This window comes from Amphiprion ocellaris, chromosome 15, assembly GCF_022539595.1.
Source record: "Amphiprion ocellaris isolate individual 3 ecotype Okinawa chromosome 15, ASM2253959v1, whole genome shotgun sequence".
NCBI classification, from domain to species: Eukaryota; Metazoa; Chordata; class Actinopteri; family Pomacentridae; genus Amphiprion; species Amphiprion ocellaris.
The window spans coordinates 35,272,187-35,294,704 of record NC_072780.1 but is presented as its reverse complement, the minus strand read 5'-3'; the positions used below and the strand labels follow the sequence as shown (position 1 = coordinate 35,294,704).

At 42.1% G+C, this 22,518-nt stretch overlaps 1 protein-coding gene across 1 annotated transcript in view; it reads right to left on the bottom strand.

Moving 5' to 3' along the window:
- The window catches only part of LOC111583312 (ephrin type-A receptor 7-like), a 245,918-nt gene that overhangs the window by 12,762 nt on the left and 210,638 nt on the right, over positions 1 to 22,518 (bottom strand). Inside the window, exons 10-12 of the mRNA XM_055017862.1 lie at positions 16,281 to 16,406; positions 12,629 to 12,814; positions 705 to 766 (exon numbers count right to left, since the gene is read on the bottom strand). Of these exons, the coding sequence (XP_054873837.1) occupies positions 705 to 766; positions 12,629 to 12,814; positions 16,281 to 16,406 (374 nt within the window). The remainder of the gene's footprint in view (positions 1 to 704; positions 767 to 12,628; positions 12,815 to 16,280; positions 16,407 to 22,518) is intronic.

Here is a 22,518-nt window from a genome sequence, read left to right as displayed (position 1 = left end):
CTGCATTTGAAGAGAACCTCGTTAACACATAAATAAGGAGTTTATTTATGGACTACAAGATGGATAATTAACAGTCAGGGTGGAGAATTTATACCTAAAAACTGCATAAATAACAGTTTAATGAACTGTTTAGTGTGTAGGATGCAGAAAAAGTCTCAGACTGGGGTTCAGTATGTGCAGATACTGAATATTAACCTTCCTGTTCTGTCAAATTGATCCATTTAAAATTAAAAACCATCTAAAAATATTGTTAAATGTATTTTTAATATGAAACTTTCATTTTCAATCAACATAAAAAATGAAAATGGTTCCTTTAATGTATTCACCCTGAACAGAAGAGATCTCAAGTTAATTTATCAACTCCATTAAAACAATAAAAATTCAAAATGTAAAATAAATTTAAACTAAATGAATGTCATGTAAAACTCCAGTATTTTATATGCAGGCCTTTCCAATGTCATTCAAAATTTTTTTTATGTAAACGAGTGAATTCTTCTCATAGAACTGTGATCTGAGGTAAAGAACATTCATGGAATGGTTATTAATGGAGTTAACTATGAGATATAAACTGTGTTTACTGGGATTTTTTCTGGATAATTAAACATTCAGACTGACCAAGATCATCACTTCTGCTGCTGAGAAACGAACAGAACAGGAGGATTAAAAACTTAAAGACTTAGAGACGTAAAAACTCAAAGACGTACCCTGAGGAAGGAGTCCAGGGCTCCATTGGACATGGACTCCTCTATGATCATCATGGTGTTACCTGGGGACACACAGAGGGTTGGGTAGGGTTAGAGCAGACCTGGGCATCCTAAGGCCCGCGGGCCACATCCGGCCCGCCGGATGACCCTGACTGGCCCGTATGAGGTCACTGGAAAATATTAAAAGTCAATGCAAATATACAGTATATCATCGCAATACATGCAAGCAATACGACTGCACTGCTTTTATTTTGAAAGATCTGCTAAGTTAACGTTTTTTCGCACGTGCTTTCCGTACTTAGCATAAGGTTTATCTGATTGTTTGTCAGCTTCAGCCCGGGAACATGTCCGCTAACGGCAAAAAAAGAAAGATTGATTCCGAATGCAGAGTTTTTAACAAAGCATGGACTTCCAAGTATTTCTTCACTGAAGTCAGAGGTAAATCTGCGTATCTAGTTTGTGGTGAACAGATCGCGGTGCTCAAGGATTATAATCTGAATCGACATTACGAGACCAAACATGGCGGAGAAGTACAAACATTTGACTGATGCAGAGCGGGGAGGATATCTGAAGGTTTGCTAGCTAAACTGCTAAAGCAGCAATGACTTTGTTTTACCAAAGCTCACATCAAGGGATGCAGCAGTCAAGACGAGTTTTCTAATATCCTACAAAATCGCCAAAAACAGTAACTCATTCCCTGATGGAGAGTTTGTAAAAGAAAGTCTGGTGGACTCTGCAGCGTTTTTATGCCCGGAGAAGAAAGGAGCGTTCGTTAATGTGGCCCTTTGGAGGCGAACCGTAACGAGGCGGGTGGAGAGCATCGCCGAAAATCTGGAGCTTCAGCTGCACAACAAAGTGGACGATTTTGACGTTTTGTCCTTGGCTCTGGACGAGAGCTGTGATGTCCGTGACACAGCCCAGTTACTCATCTTTGTACGTGGACTAACAAAAAACTTTGAGATGACGGAGGAGCTGTCAGCTGTGCAGCCAATGAAGGGAACCACGACGGTGAGTGATTTGTTCACTGAGGTAAATACATGCATGAACAAGCTGGGGCTAAAATGGGAGAATTTAGTTGGTGTTACAACTGATGGCTGTCCAAATTTGACAGGGAAAAATGTTGGACTTGTGAAACGGATGCAAGATAAAGTGACTGAAATAAACCCAGAACAGAAACTGATATTTTTGCACTGTATTATACATCAGGAGGTGCTGTGTAAGTCAGTGCTAAAAATCAACCACGTGACTGATGTTGTAGCTAAAGTAGTTAACTTCATCAGGGCAAGAGCATTGAATTACAGACAGTTTGTTGTCTTTTTGGAGGAGATGATAGTGAACATGGTGACCTTGGTTACCAGACAGCTGTCAGATGGATCAGCCTGGACAAGGTGCTTAAACGAATTTGGGATCTGAGAGCAGAAATTCAAGAGTTGGACATTGTACATCATTGTGTTGTGTAATTTACTGTTTTTATTGAGATATATTGAACATTGCTGTAAGTGTAGTAGGGAGCTGTTGTCTTTCTTTATGCTTCACAGTCATCCTAATGTAGATTTAGAAAAACTGACAACACCTCATAGCGTTCATGACATGATAAGGCAAGTTTCAAATCTCTGCCAGCTGATGGTCATATTGTTTTAGAATAAATTCTGAGTGATGGCTTACTTACTTAGTTTGTAAAAACAGTGACTGCTGAAAAGTAATTAAAGCACTTGGAAAATCAGTTTCACATTTTAAGTATGTCTTTATGATAGTAAATATCTACAACTCAATAGGCAGCAATCATAGTTTGAATGAAAAAACCACATCTTTCATTAAATAGTTCTGTTCTGTGTTCCACATTTTCATTATATCATTGTATTGTTTCATTTACTGTTTTTATTGAGATATATATTGAGCAGAGCTTTTAAGTGTACTGGTCCGGCCCTTAACAACCGTCAGAGTTTCTCATGTGGCCCCGTATGAAAATTAATTGCCAACCCCTGGGTTAGAGGTTAGGTTGAGTTAATGAATGAGTTAATGAATGAATGAATGAATGAGTTAATGAATGAATGAATGAGTGGATGAATGAATGAATGCATGAATGAATGATTGAGCTAATGGAGATGCAGAGGAAGGCAGTGAGGAAATAAAGTGAGTCTTCAGTCATTCTTCAGCCGGTGAACCTGCCAGCTGCCTGGCTGCCTCAGCAACTTTATCCACCCCAAAACACAACACACGGCCGGAGCGTGCACGTTGGTATACGTGCACAGCAGATGCATGCACACAGCTGAACACTGAGTCGCAGCACAGATGGCAGGAATCCAGCAGCGCTGAGGAGAGCACAGAGCAGGAAAACAGGACGGAGAGGATTCTGGGAGGCTGATAGAAACGTAAAGGACTGTGGACGCCGTTTCACAGAAACTTGGCACCGAGGATTCCACAGCTTTCCAGCGTCACCGGGCTTTTAGGAAGCCATTTGGAAAGGTTGGCGACAGCAGCGCCTAAAGCCAGCCGTCATTAATCAGAGTTTTCATTCACCACTGACAGGAATTATTCTTTCACATATTCCTCAACCTGCTCCAGTACTGACTGAAATCTAAAGTATTCAGTCCATTATTTGGTAAAAAAAAAAAAAATGTCATCAGAGCTGAAGATGACAAACGTCCAAACTCACCTACAATGATCTAGAAACTGGCCCAAAAATCCAACCTGTCAAATACTAAAATCTGCCTCAAACTACTCAAAATGTGTTCAAAACTGAGAAAAATCAGCTCAAAATGACTTAAAATTTGTCAGAAAAAACTCATATTTTTGTTCAAAGTGACTTTAATTTAGTCCAAAATGACAGAAATATGTTCTAATTGACACCAAATCTGACCAAAATCTCTCAGATATTCTCAAAAATGGCCCCATAATTGTCCAATATAAACCAAAGTTTCCTCAGGTATCGTCCAAAACCACTCAAATCCATCCAAAATGAAAAAAATTCTTAATTATTCCATTAGATGTTTGGTGAAATATGTCCATCAGTGTTTCCCACAATCTAAACTCACCTACAATGATTGAAAAATTGGTCCAAAATGACAAAAAAATGGACAAAACATGACAACAATCTGTCATAAATGACTCAAATATCATCCAGAAAGATGAAAAATCAGCTCAGATTAACCTAAAATACGCCAGAGATCTGACAAACCTGTTCTAAATAACTGGAAAACTCAGCTGGAAATGAAAATTCTTGTGTTTTATAGGATGCTGAGTGAAGACATCCTATAAAACACAAGAACTTTCACTGAGTGAAGACAAGCTGAAGGATGGAATTCATTCTTAAATCCTTGAACTTTGCTATTCCACAGTTTCTGTTATGGACTCCAGAGTTTCCAGAGCAGCTGATGAAAGCTGATAAATCTGTTTATATTAGAGGAAAATATCACAAATCATCAGAACCAGATATCCTAAAACACTGACAGCAGCTGTCTGTGGAGATATACAGGCTGCTTATTTCTTTATCTTTAACCAAAAAGTCAAATATTTCTATGAGAACTTCATTAAATGATCAGGACCATTCTTTCATTACATTAATCTGAACACACTGAATCCATCAGACATGTTTAATGGAGCCAATAGAATAAGTTCAACCTAAAAACCACCAGCAGGATTGAAAGGCACGTTACCTTTACAAATAAATCACTAAAATTACACCATTTATTGGGAACAATAGTTGGTTTTCCTACATTTAGGCAGACCTTGAACTAATCATCTAGTTCATTCTGTTCATATATATATATATATATATATATATATATATATATATATATATATATATATATATATATATATATGATGAAATGTGGATTTTAGAAGGTAACGTTCCTTTGGTAGTGCAGCTAACAAAAACGTCCAGGTGAGAGGCTAACGAATACATCCAGGTGAGAGGCTAACAAATACATCTAGGTGAGAGGCTAACGAATACGTCCAGGTGAGAGGCTAACGAATACGTCCAGGTGAGAGGCTAATGAACATGTCCAGGTGAGAGGCTAACGAACACCTCCAGGTGAGAGGCTAACGAACACCTCCAGGTGAGAGGCTAAGGAACATGTCCAGGTGAGAGGCTAATGAACATGTCCAGGTGAGAGGCTAATGAATACATCCAGGTGAGAGGCTAAGGAACATGTCCAGGTGAGAGACTAATGAACACGTCCAGGTGAGAGGCTAACGAACACCTCCAGGTGAGAGGCTAAGGAACATGTCCAGGTGAGAGGCTAATGAACATGTCCAGGTGAGAGGCTAATGAATACATCCAGGTGAGAGGCTAAGGAACATGTCCAGGTGAGAGGCTAACGAATACATCCAGGTGAGAGGCTAACAAATACATCTAGGTGAGAGGCTAACGAATACGTCCAGGTGAGAGGCTAACGAATACGTCCAGGTGAGAGGCTAATGAACATGTCCAGGTGAGAGGCTAACGAACACCTCCAGGTGAGAGGCTAACGAACACCTCCAGGTGAGAGGCTAAGGAACATGTCCAGGTGAGAGGCTAATGAACATGTCCAGGTGAGAGGCTAATGAATACATCCAGGTGAGAGGCTAAGGAACATGTCCAGGTGAGAGACTAATGAACACGTCCAGGTGAGAGGCTAACGAATACATCCAGGTGAGAGGCTAATGAACATGTCCAGGTGAGAGGCTAACGAACACCTCCAGGTGAGAGGCTAACGAACACCTCCAGGTGAGAGGCTAAGGAACATGTCCAGGTGAGAGGCTAATGAACATGTCCAGGTGAGAGGCTAATGAATACATCCAGGTGAGAGGCTAAGGAACATGTCCAGGTGAGAGACTAATGAACACGTCCAGGTGAGAGGCTAACAAACACCTCCAGGTGAGAGGCTAAGGAACATGTCCAGGTGAGAGGCTAATGAACATGTCCAGGTGAGAGGCTAATGAATACATCCAGGTGAGAGGCTAAGGAACATGTCCAGGTGAGAGACTAACGAACACGTCCAGGTGAGAGGCTAACGAACACCTCCAGGTGAGAGGCTAAGGAACATGTCCAGGTGAGAGGCTAATGAACATGTCCAGGTGAGAGGCTAATGAATACATCCAGGTGAGAGGCTAATGAACACGTCCAGGTGAGAGGTGAATGAACACCTCCAGGTGAGAGGCTAAGGAACATGTCCAGGTGAGAGGCTAACGAACACCTCCAGGTGAGAGGCTAACAGGTATCTCAGAACATTTCATTTGCACATTCATCAGCTATCATCAGTCTGCTGTTCTGGGATGTTTATCAGCTACACAGAGACAGAAGATTGAACCAATTATTCAACTTACATCAGTTTTTTTTTACAGACTGGATGTCAAAATTATTTACTTTTTTCAAAGTGAATTTGTGCAGAAAAAAGTGATCTCAGTGCAAACTGAGCTCCTCCTGCACTATAAAACCAAACGTTTAGGCTCAAGAACAAAAAAATCCAATGATCTGAGTCCATCTTTATGAGTTCAGTTGACTTCTAATGAAATGAAGTTCAACCAACAAACTAAACTGATTTACAGGAACAAGTATTTTAATTATTCAATAATTATTTTTTTTAGCTGATTGCTGATGAAATGAAGTCGTTCCAAAAAGTTTTTCCAATTTTTAAGTTGACAAACATTTAATGAAGTTGTCTCATTTTTTTCAACAGTTTTTATCTTTTTCTTGTTTTTGTTCATGTAGTAGTTTTTTTGTAACTTCCTAAATCACTAAATTAGACTCTTATTGCAGCAATGCATTTAAATAATCTATAAGAATATTAACCCAGAATTACTTTTCACTGTGTTTCATTTAAGAGAACATTTGTGTTGCAGTTTTATGTGAAGTTAAAAGATGTGATTATACTGTCATTGCAGACATACAGGTATTTAGTCATTTATGCAGCCGAATGCACATTTATTGGATTATCTGTTATTTATTGAGAGGATATTCATTTTGTCTTATTTCGTTCATATTAGCTATTTTTAGTAGCCAGATGCAGCAGATGTTTTTAAAGAAAGAAAACTACAATTTGTTCAAGAAACAAGTGTTTGATATAAAAAAATTAAAAATTTTATAGTAATTTGTATTTCTTGTTTTCCATGCACCAAAAATATACTGATAGATGAAATATATTGTGTTTCTGTTAAACCTCCAGCTTTGATAACAAATTAAAGGAGGAACTTGTCTGTTTCTGAAGTTTCTTCTCTGTATTCTTCACTGACTTCATGTTAGTTTGATGTCTTCTATCATCCAGCATCACCTGAACCCAAACACACTTCCACTTCCTGTTTCCTGTTTCATCCATCATCCATCCATCCATCCATCCATCCATCCATCCATCCATCCATCCATCCATCAATCCATCCATCATCCATCCATCCATCATCCACCCATCTATCCATCATTCATCCATCATCCATCCATCCATCATCATTCATCCATCCATCCATCCCCTACATCCATCCATCATCCATCTATCCATCATTCATCCATCATCCATCCATCCATCATTCCTTCATCCATCATTCATCCATCCATCCATTCATCCATACATCCATGAATCATCCATCCATCCATCATCCATCCATCCATCTATCCGTCATTCATCCATCATCCATCCATCCATCATCCATCCATCATCATCATCCAGCCATCATCCATCCATCCATCCATCCATCATCCATCCATCCATCTATCCATCCATCCATCCATCCATCCATCCATCCATCCATCCCCTACATCCATCCATGCATCATCCAATTCAATTCAATTTTATTTATATAGCGCCAATTACAGTCAAATTGTCTCGAGACGCTTTACAGAACCCATATGCCTGAACCCCCAGAGCAAGCCAAAAGGTGACAGTGGCAAGGAAAACACCCTTTTAACAGGGAAAAAACCCTCGAGCAGAACCCGGCTCTAATGTGGGGGGACCCATCTGCTGCTGGAAGGAGGGTTGAGAGGGACAGAAGAGGTAGAGAGGTAGAGATAGAGGGGTAGAGATACAGGGTTAGAGATAGAGGGATAGAGGTAGAGGGTTACAGTTGGTGGGAGAACAACCACAGATCTGAAGCATCCAGCTCTGGGACCAGGGACACTCGGACAAAGGACACAGGGAGAAACGGAGTGAGTGTAATGCAATAATGGTATATACATTAAATATAATGGTAGATAGAGAAGGGCTCAGTGCATCCAGAGAGGTCCTCCAGCAGCCTAGGCCTATAGCAGCATAACTAGGGGCAGAACTAAGGGTCGTCCAAGAGGAAGACTCCAGCTGACCCCCTCAGGGTCCCCCAGTCAGTCCTAACTATAAGATTTGTCAAAAAGGAAGGTTTTAAGCCTGGTCTTAAAATTAGAGAGAGTGTCCGCCTCCAGAACCCAAACTGGGAGCTGGTTCCACAGGAGAGGAGCTGATAACTGAAGGCTCTGCCTCACATTCCACTTTTAGAGATTCTAGGAACAACAAGTAAGCCTGCAGTCTGAAAGCGAAGAGTTCTGCTAGGATAATATGGTACTATCAGGTCTTTAAGATATGATGGAGATTGGTTGTTAAGAGCTTTATATGTCAGAAGAAGGATTTTGAATTCTATTCTAGATTTCACAGGAAGCCAATGAAGAGAAACCAGTATAGGAGAAATATGATCTCTCTTGCTAACTCCCGTCAGTACTCTGGCTGCAGCTTTTTGGATCAGCTGTAGATATTTCAGAGAGCTATTGGGACAACCTGATAGTAAGGAATTACAGTAGTCAAGCCTAGAAGTAACAAATGCATGGACTAGTTTTTCTGCATCACTCTGAGACAGGATGTTCCTGATTTTCACAATATTTCTCAGGTGGAAAAAGGAAGTCCTACAGATTTGTTTTATGTGTGAGTTAAAGGACATGTCCTGGTCAAAGATAACACCGAGGTTCCTCACAGTAGTACTGGAGGCCAATGTAATGCCATCCAGAGTAACTATATGCTTTGAAAGCAATTTTCTAAGATGTTTGGGGCCAAATACAATGACTTCAGTCTGGTCTGAATTTAGTAGTAGGAAATTATAGGTCATCCAGGTCTTTATGTCCTTAAGACAATCTTGCAGTCTGGCTAGCTGATTAGTTTCATCTGGCTTCATAGATAAATACAACTGAGTGTCGTCAGCCTAACAATGGAAATTAATACAGTGCTTCCTAATAATATTGCCTAAGGGAAGCATGTATAATGTGAACAGTATTGTTCCTAAGACAGAACCCTGAGGAACTCCATGATTAACCCTAGTATGCTAACAAGAGTCATTGTTGACATGCACAAACTGGAACCTGTCTGATAAGTAGGATTTAAACCAGTCCAGTGCTGTCCCTTTAATGCCAATAGAATGTTCTAGTCGCTGTAATAAAAGTCTGTGGTCGATTGTATCGAATGCCGCACTAAGGTCCAATAAAATAAGTATAGAGACCAGTCCATTATCTGACGCTATGAGAAGGTCATTAGTAACTTTCACCAGAGCTGTTTCTGTGCTATGATGCACTCTGAAGCCTGACTGAAACTCTTCAAACAAGCTATTCCTTTGTAAATGTTCACATAATTGATTTGCAACTGTTCTTTCCAGAATTTTAGGAGAAATGGGAGGTTAGAAATTGGTCTATAGTTGGCTAAAACATGTGGATCTAGAGTGGGCTTTTTAAGTAAAGGTTTGATTACAGCAACCTTAAAAGCCTGTGGTACATAGCCTGTTACTAGAGAGAGATTAATCAGATCTAACATTGAGGAATTAATTAAAGGTAAAGCCTCCTGGAACAGTCTAGTTGGGATAGGATCTAAAAGACATGTCAATGGTTTGGATGTAGAAACTATTGAAATTAGTTCAGAGAGATGTATGGGAGTGAAAAATTCTAAATATCCATCTGGTCTTACAGCTAATTCTAAAGCATCTGTACTCGATGATACATCTGTGACATTTGTAGGAAGGGCCAGATTAATTTTTTCTCTAATCGTAATAATTTTATTTGTAAAGAAGCTCATGAAGTCGTTACTGCTCAAAGCTAAAGGAATACAAGGTTCAACAGAGCTCTGACTCTTTGTCAGCCTGGCTACAGTGCTGAAGAGAAACCTGGGGTTGTTCTTGTTTTCTTCTATTAAAGATGAATAATATGTTGTCCTGGCATTACCAAGAGCTTTTTTATAAATTACTAGACTATTTTTCCAAGCTACATAAACTTCCTCTAAATTAGTGGAGTACCACTTCCTTTCCAGCTTTCAGGACGCCTGCTTTAAAGTCCACAGCTGGGAATTATACCAAGGAGCAGGTCCTCTCTGAGATAGAACTTTCTTTTTTACAGGTGCAACACTATCAAGTGTTGTACGCAGTGAGGCTGCAGCATTATTAACAATATAATCCACTTCTGTGGGGGTAAAATTATAATATTTCCCTTCCATTTTATCAGTAAGTGGTGCTGAAGTAAATAGAGGGTATTATTTCCTTAAATTTAGTCACCGAATTGTCAGACATCTACTGTAATGATATTTATTCTTAACTCCTATACAATCTATTGTTGTAAATTGAAATGTTACCATAAAATGGTCAGAAAGAAGAGGGTTCCGGGGAAATACTGTTAACGGTTCAATTTCTATGCCATAAGTCAGAACGAGATCAAGGGCGTGATTAAAACTATGAGTTGGTTTCTTTACATGTTGAGAAAACCCAATTGAGTCTAATATTGAATTAAAAGCAGTCGTAAGGCTGTCACTGTCCACGTCAACATGAATGTTAAAGTCACCCACAATAATGACTTTATCTGAGCTGAGCACTAAATCGGATAAAAAGTCTGAGAATTGAGATAAAAACTCAGAGGAAGGAGCAGGAGGACGATATACAACAACAAATAAAACGGGTTTCTGAGCTTTCAAATCTGGATGAGAGACACTGAGAGTAAGTATTTTCAAATGAACTGTAACTAGGTTTAGGTCTCTGGTTCATTTTTAAGCTAGAGAGGTAAATTGCTGCCACTCCTCCTTGGCCTGTGATTGGAGGAACATCACAGTTAGTATGACTAGGAGGAGTTGATTCATTTAGACCAACATATTCTTCCTGCTGCAACCAGGTTTCAGTCAAACAGAAGAAATCAATCTGGTGATCAGTTATCAAATCATTTACTAACAGAGATTTAGACGAGAGAGATCTAATATTTAACAGACCACATTTAATTGTCCTGTTTCTTCGCTCAGTTGAAATAGTGGTATTAATTTTTATTAGATTTTTATCGTTACTATGTCTTTTGTTTATTTTTGATTTGCTTAATTTATTGAATTTTGGTGGTCAGGGGACAGACACAGTCTCAATAAAGCTAACTGAATTACTGGAGGGTGACAGCTGAGAGGAAACTGCAGAGAGGTGTGGAAGACTACAACTCTGTATCCTGGTCTGAACTCTGGGTTGTCATGTTTTAGGAGTTCTAATAAAATCAGCCATATTCCTAGAAATGAGAGCTGCACCAGCCAAAGTGGGATGGATGCCGTCTCTCCTAATCAGACCAGGTTTTCCCCAGAAAGAGCTCCAATTGTCTATAAAGCCAACGTCGTTTGCAGTACACCACGTAGACATCCAGCGACGCAATGACGACATACGGCTAAACATATCGTCGCTGGTCAGATCAGGCAGGGGTCCAGAGAAAACTACGGAGTCCGACATGGTTTTGGCAAAGTTACACACCGATGCCACACTAATTTTGGTGACCTCCGATTGGCGTAACCTAGTGTCATTACCGCCAACATGAATAACAATCTTACTGTATTTACGATTATCTTTAGCCAGCAGTTTTAAATTTGCTTCTATGTCGCCCGCTCTGGCCCCTGGGAGGCATTTTTCTATGGTCGCTGGTGTCGCTAGCTTCACGTTTCTGACTATGGAGCTGCCAATGATCAGAGTTGGTTTCTCAGCGGGTGTGTCGTTGAGTGGGGAAAAACGATTAGAAACGTGAAGCGGTTGGTCGTGTGCCGGGACAGCGGGCTTCAGTTTAGGACTACGGTTCCTACGAACTGTCACCCAGCTACCCTGACTTCCCGGCTGCTCGGGAGCTGCTAGGGGCTGGCTAGCAGAAGCTACACTAGCAGCTATGCTATTGCGGTCCGCACCGGCTAAGGGGGCCTGGCTAACAGCTAGCGGGGTGTTTTCCATGGTGCGGAGCCGCGCTTCCAATTCAGAGAGCCTCGCCTCCAAAGCTACAAACAGACTGCATTTATTACAGGCATCGTTATCACTAAAGGAGGCAGAGGAGTAACTAAACATGTGACACACTGAGCAGGAAAGAGAAGGAGAGGAAGAGGGAGAAGCCATGCTAACTGCTAAGTGCTAGGCTAGCGGACAGAGATAACAGATTAATTTAGAATTAAGTACTGAGAGGGTGCGTGAAGAAAACGATTGTATGTTACGATTCAAATATTACTGCTACACAGATTTAATGAATATCAAATTAGATGGAGCGGACAAGCTACAACAGTCACAGAACACAACACAGCGCTACAACAGGAAGTGACGCAATACGCTCACCATAACATCAGACGTCAGCAGGATCTGCCAAGATTCAGCTTCTGAATCCATCCATCATTCAACCATCTATCCATCCATCATCCATCCATCATACATCCATCCATCCATTCATCCATCATCCAGCCATCCATCCATCAATCATCCATTCATCCATCCATCCATCCATCCATCCATCATCATTCATCATCCATCCATCCATCCATCATTCATCCATCATACATCCATCCACCATCCATCCATCCATCCATCCATTCATCCATCATCCATCCATCATCCATCATACATCCATCATCCGTCCATCATCCATCCATCCATCAATCATCCATCAATCATCCATCCATACATCCATCCATCATCCATCCATCATCCGTCCATCATCCATCCATCCACTCATCCATCCCTACCGGTGGTGATGACTCCCTCCAGCCGGATGATGCTTGCGTGATCGAACTGTCCGAGGATTCCAGCCTCGCTGAGGAAGGATCTTCTCTGTTTGTCGGAGCATCCGGCCCTCAGCGTCTTTATGGCCACCGGCAGCTCCCTCTTACTGGGCAGCTTCAGGCAGCCGCGGCACACCTCCCCAAAGTCTCCTGCAGGGGGCGTCACAAAGGTTTTAACTAATTATAGACCAATATCTAATCTATCAGTGCTGGTCAAAATTCTCGAGGCTCTTGTCAGTGAGCAAGTAAAGATATTCTTATATTCCAATGCCATTTTATCAAAATATCAATCAGGCTTCAGAAAAAAACACAGCACCATCACAGCTGCAATGAAAGTGATAAATGACATTATTGTTGCTCTTGACAAGAAACAGCACTGTGCATCACTTTTTATTGATCTGTCGAAAGCGTTTGACACTGTTGATCATGATATTTTAAAACTTAGACTTCTTCATTCGGGACTCTCGGAGCACGCAGTTGCTTGGTTTGCAAACTACCTCAGTAATAGGACTCAGTGCATTAAATATGATGGTCTGTGCTCTGAATATGTTAATGTCCACAAGGGGGTGCCACAGGGCTCTGTATTAGGTCCCCTTTTATTCATTATTTATATAAATGATCTGGGTATAAATGGGTCAGATGCTAATTTGCACTTTTATGCTGATGACACAGTTATTTACTGCTGTGGATCAACTCTTGCTCAGGCTGTTGAATCCCTGCAGAAAGCTTTTGTTGCTGTCCAGCACTCATTACTCCACCTGAAACTTGTTCTCAATGCAGACAAGACTAAGCTAATGTTGTTCTCGAAATCTAGGAAGTGTCCACAAATGATTCCTTCAGTGTCCACGCTAGAGGGAAATGAAATAGAGGTGGTTCAGGTGTATAAATACTTAGGTGTCTGGATTGATGACTCCCTCACTTTTAAGCCACATGTGGAAAATCTTGTAAAGAAGCTGAAGCTAAAACTTGGTTTTTATTTTCGAAACAAGTTGTGTTTTTCTTTTAGTGTAAAAAAAGCGGCTTGTCGCTGCAACGTTTTTGTCTGTGTTGGATTATGGCGATCTTTTGTATATGAATACTTCTGCTCAAAGTTTTCGAATGGTTGACACTGTTTACCACGCCTCGTTGAGGTTTATTACGAACTGTAAAATGTCAACACATTATTGCGAGTTATACTCTCGGGTGGGATGGCCAGCGCTAGCCATCAGAAGGACCCATCATTGGTATATTTTCATATACAAGGCAATACTTGGACTTCTGCCTACCTACATTTGCTCCTTAACTGCACAGAAAAGTTGTGATCTTCACTCGCTCCACTCACAAGATCATCTGTTGCTTTCAGTTCCACATGTTCGTACTGAGCTGGGTAAAAAGGCTTTTGTTTATTCTGCACCTTTTGCCTGGAATAGGCTGCAGAAAGACTTCAAATTAACTGAGTTAGTCTCTTTGAGTGCCTTTAAATCAAAACTGCGAGTTCTTGAGGCCATTTCCATAGCTTGCACGTGTTTTTTATAACTTGCTTGTACACTTATTGTTTTTTTTTTATTTCTTTTTCGTATTTTAATCATGTCTTAACTGTGTAAATTCATAACTGTGTTTTGTGTTTGCTGCTGCCTATCTTGGCCAGGACTCCCTTGAAAAAGAGGTTTTTAATCTAAAAAAATCTAAACGGGATCTCTCCTGGTTAAATAAAGGTTAAACAAAAAAAAACAAAAAAAAAACAAACAGAAACAGAGGTGAGGATCACAGTTTAACTCTGCTGGAGGTCAGACGGCATCAAAAGAAAATGAGGGAATGAAACGAGGCTGCAGAGGAATCAGATGGTGAAAACATTTTGGGGAGGAAGAGATGATGTAAACGGACAGACACCGGAACACAAAAGGATCAAAGAGACATCAAAGATGGTTCAGGATGTCGAGGAAATGGTGAAGCATCGAGCAGAAACAAGGCAGATCTAACAACCAGAACAGGTAGCTGCAATGATTGAACTGGTTTCTGCAGTTTATCTCAAGGCAGGTTGAGGGAACAATGAAAAAAACATTGAATTTGTTCTGTTTGCTTCAACTGGGACTGATCTAATCACCACTGATACGTCTGGTAGCAGAAACAGGAGCTAGTTAGGAATGTTTACAGCTTTCTATACCCATTTAATGCTCACATCCTGCTGAAAATCTATGGAAAAATAACTTATTAAAACTGCTTCTAACTCTGAAAGAAGCTGTTCAAAGTTTGAAAAAATGACCCTGATGATATTTTCTCAAAACTTCCAGTGAAAATCTAAATTGTTACTTTGTTAATGTGTCTGTATGGTGTTCTATATGTCCTATAGGACACATCATGAGGGAAATAAGCTGTTTCCACCATGCAGGCAACCATCTCAAAAACACTAATTTAGACTTTCTGAGTAGCAAAACTAAGGAACTCTGTGTGGATTAGAGTTCTGTCTATGTCACAGTGCTGATTAGAGGATGAGCTGCAGCTGCAGGACCTAGGCAGCTGCAGCTAATTTCTCATCCTCCTCCACTATATAGTCCTGCACTGTGTGATCATTCTATCCTCCTCGTCCTGTCTCCGTGCAGTGAGACAAACAGAGATTGAGCCGTCAGAGCAGCCCGCGTTTCCCCCCAGTCGTCCACCAGAAAGCAGACGTGGACCCCTGCTGTCCTCAGGATAGAGGACGTGGACCTTCCCCGCCCCGAACTGCCCCGATCGGCCGACCCGTTCCCCTTGAAGGACCCGGGTTAGGGTTAGCTGCGCTCCCCCAGGTGCAGAGCGCCGGCGCACGCCTCCCCCTCGACTGCCACCCCACGGGAGCCCGCCTTCCCCCCACTTCATCACGTGTTGTGAGTTCTGCCATAGTTGGCATTTTTGTTAGTTTTTTGTGAATAAACCCCTGTTGTCTTCCAGTCTGCCTCATATCTGCTCTGTGCGCCTCTCATTTGGGTTGGAATTTTCCAAAAAACTGTAACAGTCTACCCAATTAAATGCTCACATCCTGCTTAAAATGTATAATTTGTGGTTCTAAAATGACCCCTGTAGCTCTGAAATGAGCTTTCTGAAGCTTGAAAACATGAAACCGACAGTGTTCTCTCAAAATGTCCAGTAAAAGTTCTTTTTTTTTTCAACCCGATAACCATAAGGTGTTTTTTTTTTTACATGCTAGAGGACAAAACGAACCCAACCATCTCAAAAACACTGGTTCAGACTTCAAGGGTAACAAAACTAAGGAATCCTTTCTGTCTTTTTCATGGTAGAGCTTGCAGCATGTTTTTTTTCTTCAGAAATGGCTCCAACATGTATAATGGAATTATTTTTATTATTTTAAGGCATCAACTTTTTATTTTTACTCTTAAAAAAAACTTCTAAATATGTAACTCTAAAGCAGAGTTGGTTTTTAGGGAGACTTTACAAGGAAATTGTTGGTTTTTCCATATGCATTTACTTGTCAGATTATCTAATAAATTTTTTTTAGCTTCACCCAGAGTAGCAGACTGGACATCAGAGCCTTTGCTACACACAGTTATTTTTAAAATCTGCCTCTTACAAGGCTTTCAGCTTGAAAACACTGCAGAATTAAACAGTCAAATGCTGCTTTGTCTTAGTGTTAAAGTCGTACCGGTGTGCATGATCCTCTCGATCTTGATGCTGGAATTGTCCAGCTCCTTGGCGAAGGCGTGCACGGCCTGCAGCAGGTCCTCGCAGGTCTCCGGGTCAATGTAGGTTCTCCGAGTCGGGATCTTAACTGCAAGAAACAAAGAACAAAGCTCAGCATTCACAAAAGTTCATGGTTTAAAAACATGCAGCCCATATTTCACTGCACAAAGAAACAAAGTCTGAAGCGGCCGGCGGCGACACGTCCTCATGAGACACGGATGAATGGAAGCACTCAGATAGCATTAAAGCCAGCAGACGTACAGCTAGCTAGCAGATTATTTAGTAAAGAGATGTCTGAAGCCAGGCAGCTCCGTCTCCAAACACAAAGAACACATTTCTGATGTCTGCATCGCTTTGTGCTGCATTCAGGCTGAAATCAGTGCAGAAATTGGAGCCTTTGGCTGCTTCAACAAAGAATTCCTCTCCGTGTGATTGTTGAGCATTAGGCCCAGATGTAGCGTCTGAGAAGGAGGCTTTGCTCTTTGACTGAAATCAATATGACTGGAAAACTCTGCTCTCAGACTTCACCAGAAACTCATAAATATCTCAGTCGAGGTAGTTAAGTGAGGTCATGACAACCAGACAGCTCCAAGTGTAAAGGGCAGAGCTTCAAGAGGGTTTTCTTCCACTTCAAACCTAAAACAGCTTTAGTTTCTGTATTCACAACTCGTCCAGATCCTCAGTTTCATCGGTTTGACCTCCAGAAGGAAAAGACAGAGATCAAAGGCTTGGAGTCGGACTCTGGGTTTCCTCCACGAGGCTTTATTCAGATCACAGAGCTTCTCCACAAGGCTTTTGGTCTTTTCAAAATGTTATCTCACCAACACACACAAATATAAGTTTAACACACAAGCACAGTGCAGTAAAACCCTCAGACTGGGAGGAACACAATAGATCCTAAAACGCTGACAGGAACTCTGAAGGGTCGTGGTGCTGTTAGCCTGGGGTTAAATAAAGTAATAATAAAAGCTATTTAAACTTAATTACTAGAAACTTTCTGCAGGTTGCATCCAAGTATCTCCAGATTCTTATACTACAATATATAAAAAATATATATACTCTCTGATAATATATGTAGTAAAAACTATGAAATGTAGTTTATTGAGAAAAAGAAAAAAACTCTCAAATTATGTGAACATTAATTTTTGGCTCATAAAAATGATCCTGAAGAACATAAAATTGTAGCCTTGACAGTAGCTTTAAATACAGCTGTTACTGCAAAATGTAGTAGTAGAGGGTAAATGTAGTGTTAGAGGATAAATGTAGTGTTGGATGGTAAATGTAGTACTAGAGGGTAAATGTAGTAGTAGAGGGTAAATGTAGTATTAGAGGGTAAATGTAGTGTTGGATGGTACATGTAGTACTAGAGGGTAAATGTAGTACTAGAGGGTAAATGTAGTACTAGAGGGTAAATGTAGCATTAGAGGGTAAATGTAGTACTAGAGGGTAAATGTAGCATTAGAGGGTAAATGTAGTACTAGAGGGTAAATGTAGTATTAGAGGGTAAATGTAGTGTTAGAGGGTAAATGTAGTATTAGAGGGTAAATGTAGTACAAGAAGGCAAATGTAGTATTTTTTTTTTAAATGCCGCTGACTGAGCAGTAGCCAGTTGCAGCATCTCGGACCCATCTCTTTGTTTATTGTGACCTTTTCGCACTTTTACGTTTTCTGTATTTTTTTTCTTTTCTACAGTCGTTGCTCTGGCATATGTCCATTTCTTGGTGGAAAGCTGGTGAGACTGCTGCTGTGTTTTCTACTGTTTTCCGGACTTTTAAACGCAGGGTCGGCGAACACTCTCTGCCGTAGCCCAGCTGCTGTTGACACTCTGGAGCAGCTGTTAGCGCTTAGCCAAGCCAGGCTACATCACGAAGTACGATCGGAGATCCCCGCCGATCTACGGAGGAGAAGGAGGGGATGCAGAGCCGGAGTGAAACGCCGTAAAAGGAGACGATGGTATAAACCATGCCTTCCATCAAACGTGAGGTCTCTCCTTAATAAGACGGATCAGCTAGCGGCGCTAACGCGGCTACAGCGGGAGTAGCGGGAGTGCAGTCTACTTCACAGAAACATGGCTGAACGAGCTAACCCCGGACTCACTGGTGCAGCTCGACGGGTTTCATCTGATCAGAGCGGACACAGACATGAGGGAGAGTGGTAAGAAGAAAGGCGGGGGAGTAGCGATGTTTGTAAACAACAAGTGGTGTAACCCAGAGAACATTTATATCAAGGAGCAGCGGTGTACCAGGGACATTGAGCTGCTAGCTGTTAGCATCCGGCCGTACTACCTACCGAGGGAGTTTTCACATGTTATTGCAGTAACGGTGTACATCCCTCCCTCGGCCAACGCCGACTCAGCCTGTGAGCTCCTCCACAGTGGTTTCACGGTTACAGACAGCACATCCTCAAGCCTTCTTCCTCATCACCGGGGATTTTAACCATGCTTCCATGGCTGCCACTCTCCCCACCTTCCATCAGTTCGTGGACTGCCCCACCAGGGACAACAAAACTCTGGATCTGCTCTATACAAACACAGCAGATGCCTGCAGTTGCTCCCCCCTCCCCCTGCTTGGCCATTCAGACCATAACCTGGTCCATCTGCTCCCTGCTTACACACCTGTGGTGAAGAAACAACCCCCAACCAGAAAGTGTGTGCAGCAGTGGTCTGAGGAAGCCAGTGAGGAACTCCAAGACTGTTTTACCACCACAGACTGGGAAGTGCTCTGTGGGTCACATGGACAGGACATTGACAGTTTAACGGACTGCATCACAGAATACATAAACTTCTGTGTAGAAACCATCGTACCCACTAGGAGGGTACGGTGTTTCTCAAACAATAAGCCATGGGTGACTCCTGAGCTGAGAGCCTTGCTGCTGGAGAAAAGGAGGGCCTGTAAGTCTGGTGACAGAGAAGACCTGAGGAGGGTACAGAGGGACCTTAAAAGAAAGATCAGGGAGTGCAAGGCCAGCTACAGGAAGAAAATGGAGGATCAGCTGCAGAACAACACAAGAGAGGTCTGGAGACTCCAGACCATATCAGGGCAGGGCAAGGGCAGAAAGGAGGAGCCTGAACCTGGGGACAGAGACTGGGCCAACCAGTTAAACCTGTTTTTCAACAGGTTTGATACTGGTCTCATCCTCTCCCCCTCCAGCCTGAGCCTTGTCCAGCCTGCGTCCAGCTCCTCCTGCCTGCTAGCTCCCTCCCCCTCACCTCCTTCACCACCACCATCTCTGAGGCTCTCCTCTCTCCCCCCATCTCCACCTCCTCCTCCTCTCTTCACACCAACAGTGGATCAGGTGAGAATGCAGCTCAGGAAGACCAGAACCAGGAAAGCCACGGGTCCTGATGGCATCAGTTCCAGACTCCTCAGGGACTGTGCAGACCAGCTCTGTCAGGTGGTCTGCTACATCTTCAACCTAAGCCTGAGACTGGAAAGAGTTCCTGCCATGTGGAAGACTTCTTGTGTGGTCCCAGTCCCAAAGACCTCGTTCCCCAAGGAGCCCAGCCACTTCAGACCCGTGGCCTTAACTTCTCATCTTATGAAGGCACTGGAGAGGATCGTCCTGAACCATCTTTGCCCCCTGGTCAGTCCAAACATGGATCCCCTGCAGTTTGCGTACCAGCCTGGGATTGGGACGGATGACACCATCCTCTACCTGCTGCAGAGATCCCTGTCTCACCTGGAGGACACTAGAAACACCGTGAGGATGACGTTCTTCGACTTCTCCAGTGCCTTCAATGCAATCAAACCCTCACTGCTGAGGGTGAAGATGGAGGGAGCGGAGGTCAGTGACCAGCTGGCTGCATGGACCATGGACTACCTCACAGACAGACCTCAGTATGTGAGGCTACAGGACTGTGTCTGATGTGGTGGTCTGCAGCACAGGAGCCCCCCAGGGTACAGTACTCTCACCTTTCCTCTTCACCCTCTACACATCAGACTTCCGCTACTCCACAGACAGTTGTCATCTCCAGAAGTTCTCCGATGACACTGCCATCATAGGATGCGTGTCAGAAGGGAACGACTGTGAGTACAGGAAGGTCATCATGGACTTTGTCTACTGGTGTGAGCAGAACCACCTCCAAACGAACGCCAGCAAGACAAAGGAGATGATCAATTTCCACAGGAAACCCTCATACACTCCACTGCTCAACATCCAGGGACTTGACATTGAGAGAGTGAGGACCTACAAGTACCTGGATGTTCACCTAAATAACAAACTGGACTGGACAGATAACACTGACTCTCTGTATAAAAAGGGTCAGTGTCGTCTGTACCTGCTGAGGAGACTCACATCATTTGGTGTGAGCAGGACACTGCTGAGGACCTTTTATGACACTGTGGTGGCATCCATGGTCTTCTATGCAGTGGTGTGCTGGGGAGGAGGATGCTCTGAGCGTGATAAGAACAGACTAAACAGACTGATAAAAAGAGCAGCTCAGTCTGTGGCTGATCCCTGGACTCCATGGAGGTGGTGGGAGAGAGGAGGGCTCTGGATAAACTGTCTTCTATCATCAGAAACTCCTCCCACCCTCTGCATCAGACTGTAAACTCCTTAAGAAGCGCCTTCAGCAACCGACTGGTTCACCCTAAATGTAAGAAGGAACATTTCCACAGGTGGTTTATCCCAACACCAGTCAGACTTTACAATGCCGCCATATAACTGGTCTACCTCTGTTACTGCTGCACTTTCTCCCTCACATATGCAGACCACTTGCGTGTTTCAACCTCATGTAAATAGTCTTCTTAAAAAAAAAAAAACATCTTCTGTGTATATAATGTTCTCTGCGTTTTTGCACTGTGTGTTTCTATTTATTCTGTACTGCCTTTAAACTATTTTTTCTCCTTGGAGTTGCTGTAACGGTGAATTTTCCCCACTGTGGGATCAATAAAGTTTATCTTATCTTATTAGAGAGTAAATGTTGTACTAGAGGGTAAATGTAGTACTAGAGGGTAAATGTAGCATTAGAGGGTAAATGTAGTACTGGAGGGTAAATGTAGCTTTAGAGGGTAAATGTAGTACTAGAGAGTATTCCAGAGCCCATGTGTTAAAGACACTCTTTGATCAAATCATGTGTTAGGGTTAAACAGTAGCAGGCAGAGAAAACTGTGGGAGTTCAGCAGCAGTGGGCACTATGACAAAGACTCCTGAGGACCTTCATACCTCTGATCAGAACTCAGGTGTTTGAAATCAACTGGGATCAACTAGAGAAATGTCACAAGTTTTCATTTATTTGACAGAAAAATTAGCATGCATGTTGTGCTACAAACTGTTTTGTTTACATCTGTGGGACAGCAGACGTAAACAAACGATCTTCGATCAACCAATCAGCCAATTTTCGATCAATTAATCTGATTTTGATTTAGCACTAATTCGTAGCTGTGGCAGTAGCTTCAAATATTTGCTGCAACATCTAAAACGTGGAGGTTTTACACATTTTTTTTTAGCCACAGTTGCTAGAAAAGTGTTTTTAGAATGACGCTGGCTTAAATCTCATCACTTCTCATTAGAAAACTGTGTGAAATTTTGTCTTAATTAGTGAATTAATTCTTGATATAGCCAAAAAAACTAACTCCCTAATGGGATATTTATGCAAGATTTGAATAAAATCTTCATGAGAACAGGAAGGACGGACGGACGACCTAAAGTCATTGTGATATAAAAATATTGGAAAAGAATGTGATCTTGTGGCTTCAAACCACAACCAGATTTTTAATCAATGGTTCAGATGTGAGGTATTGTTAAAAAACAATAACAGGGTTTAATGTCAGCTGAATGTAAAACACGTGAATTCATTTCTGTTGGCCTATAAAAAGGTTTCCATTAACGATTAGCTCGACTTTTAGCAAACGTCTATAAAATCACCACTGTGACACTCAGGAGACGAAAGCAATCACAGTTGACATTTGGAAATGGAGGCGATATTGACCCCTGACTGTTGGACTGAACAGCAGCAGAACAAAGAAAGCTTCTTGTTTCCTTCATCAGCTGCTGCTTCTATTTACTGAACACTAACAACCAGCCGATAAGCATCAACCAATGAGCTGCAGGTTTCAATTAGCTGACCCCTGACCCTCGTTACTGCACGTTAAAGCTCATCTTCCTGGAAAAGACCTGCTGGTTCTCAGAAACAACCAAAGAACAGAAGCTCTGAAATGTGATTACAGCTGCAGATCGACCAGAAGGATCCTCAGAACGGA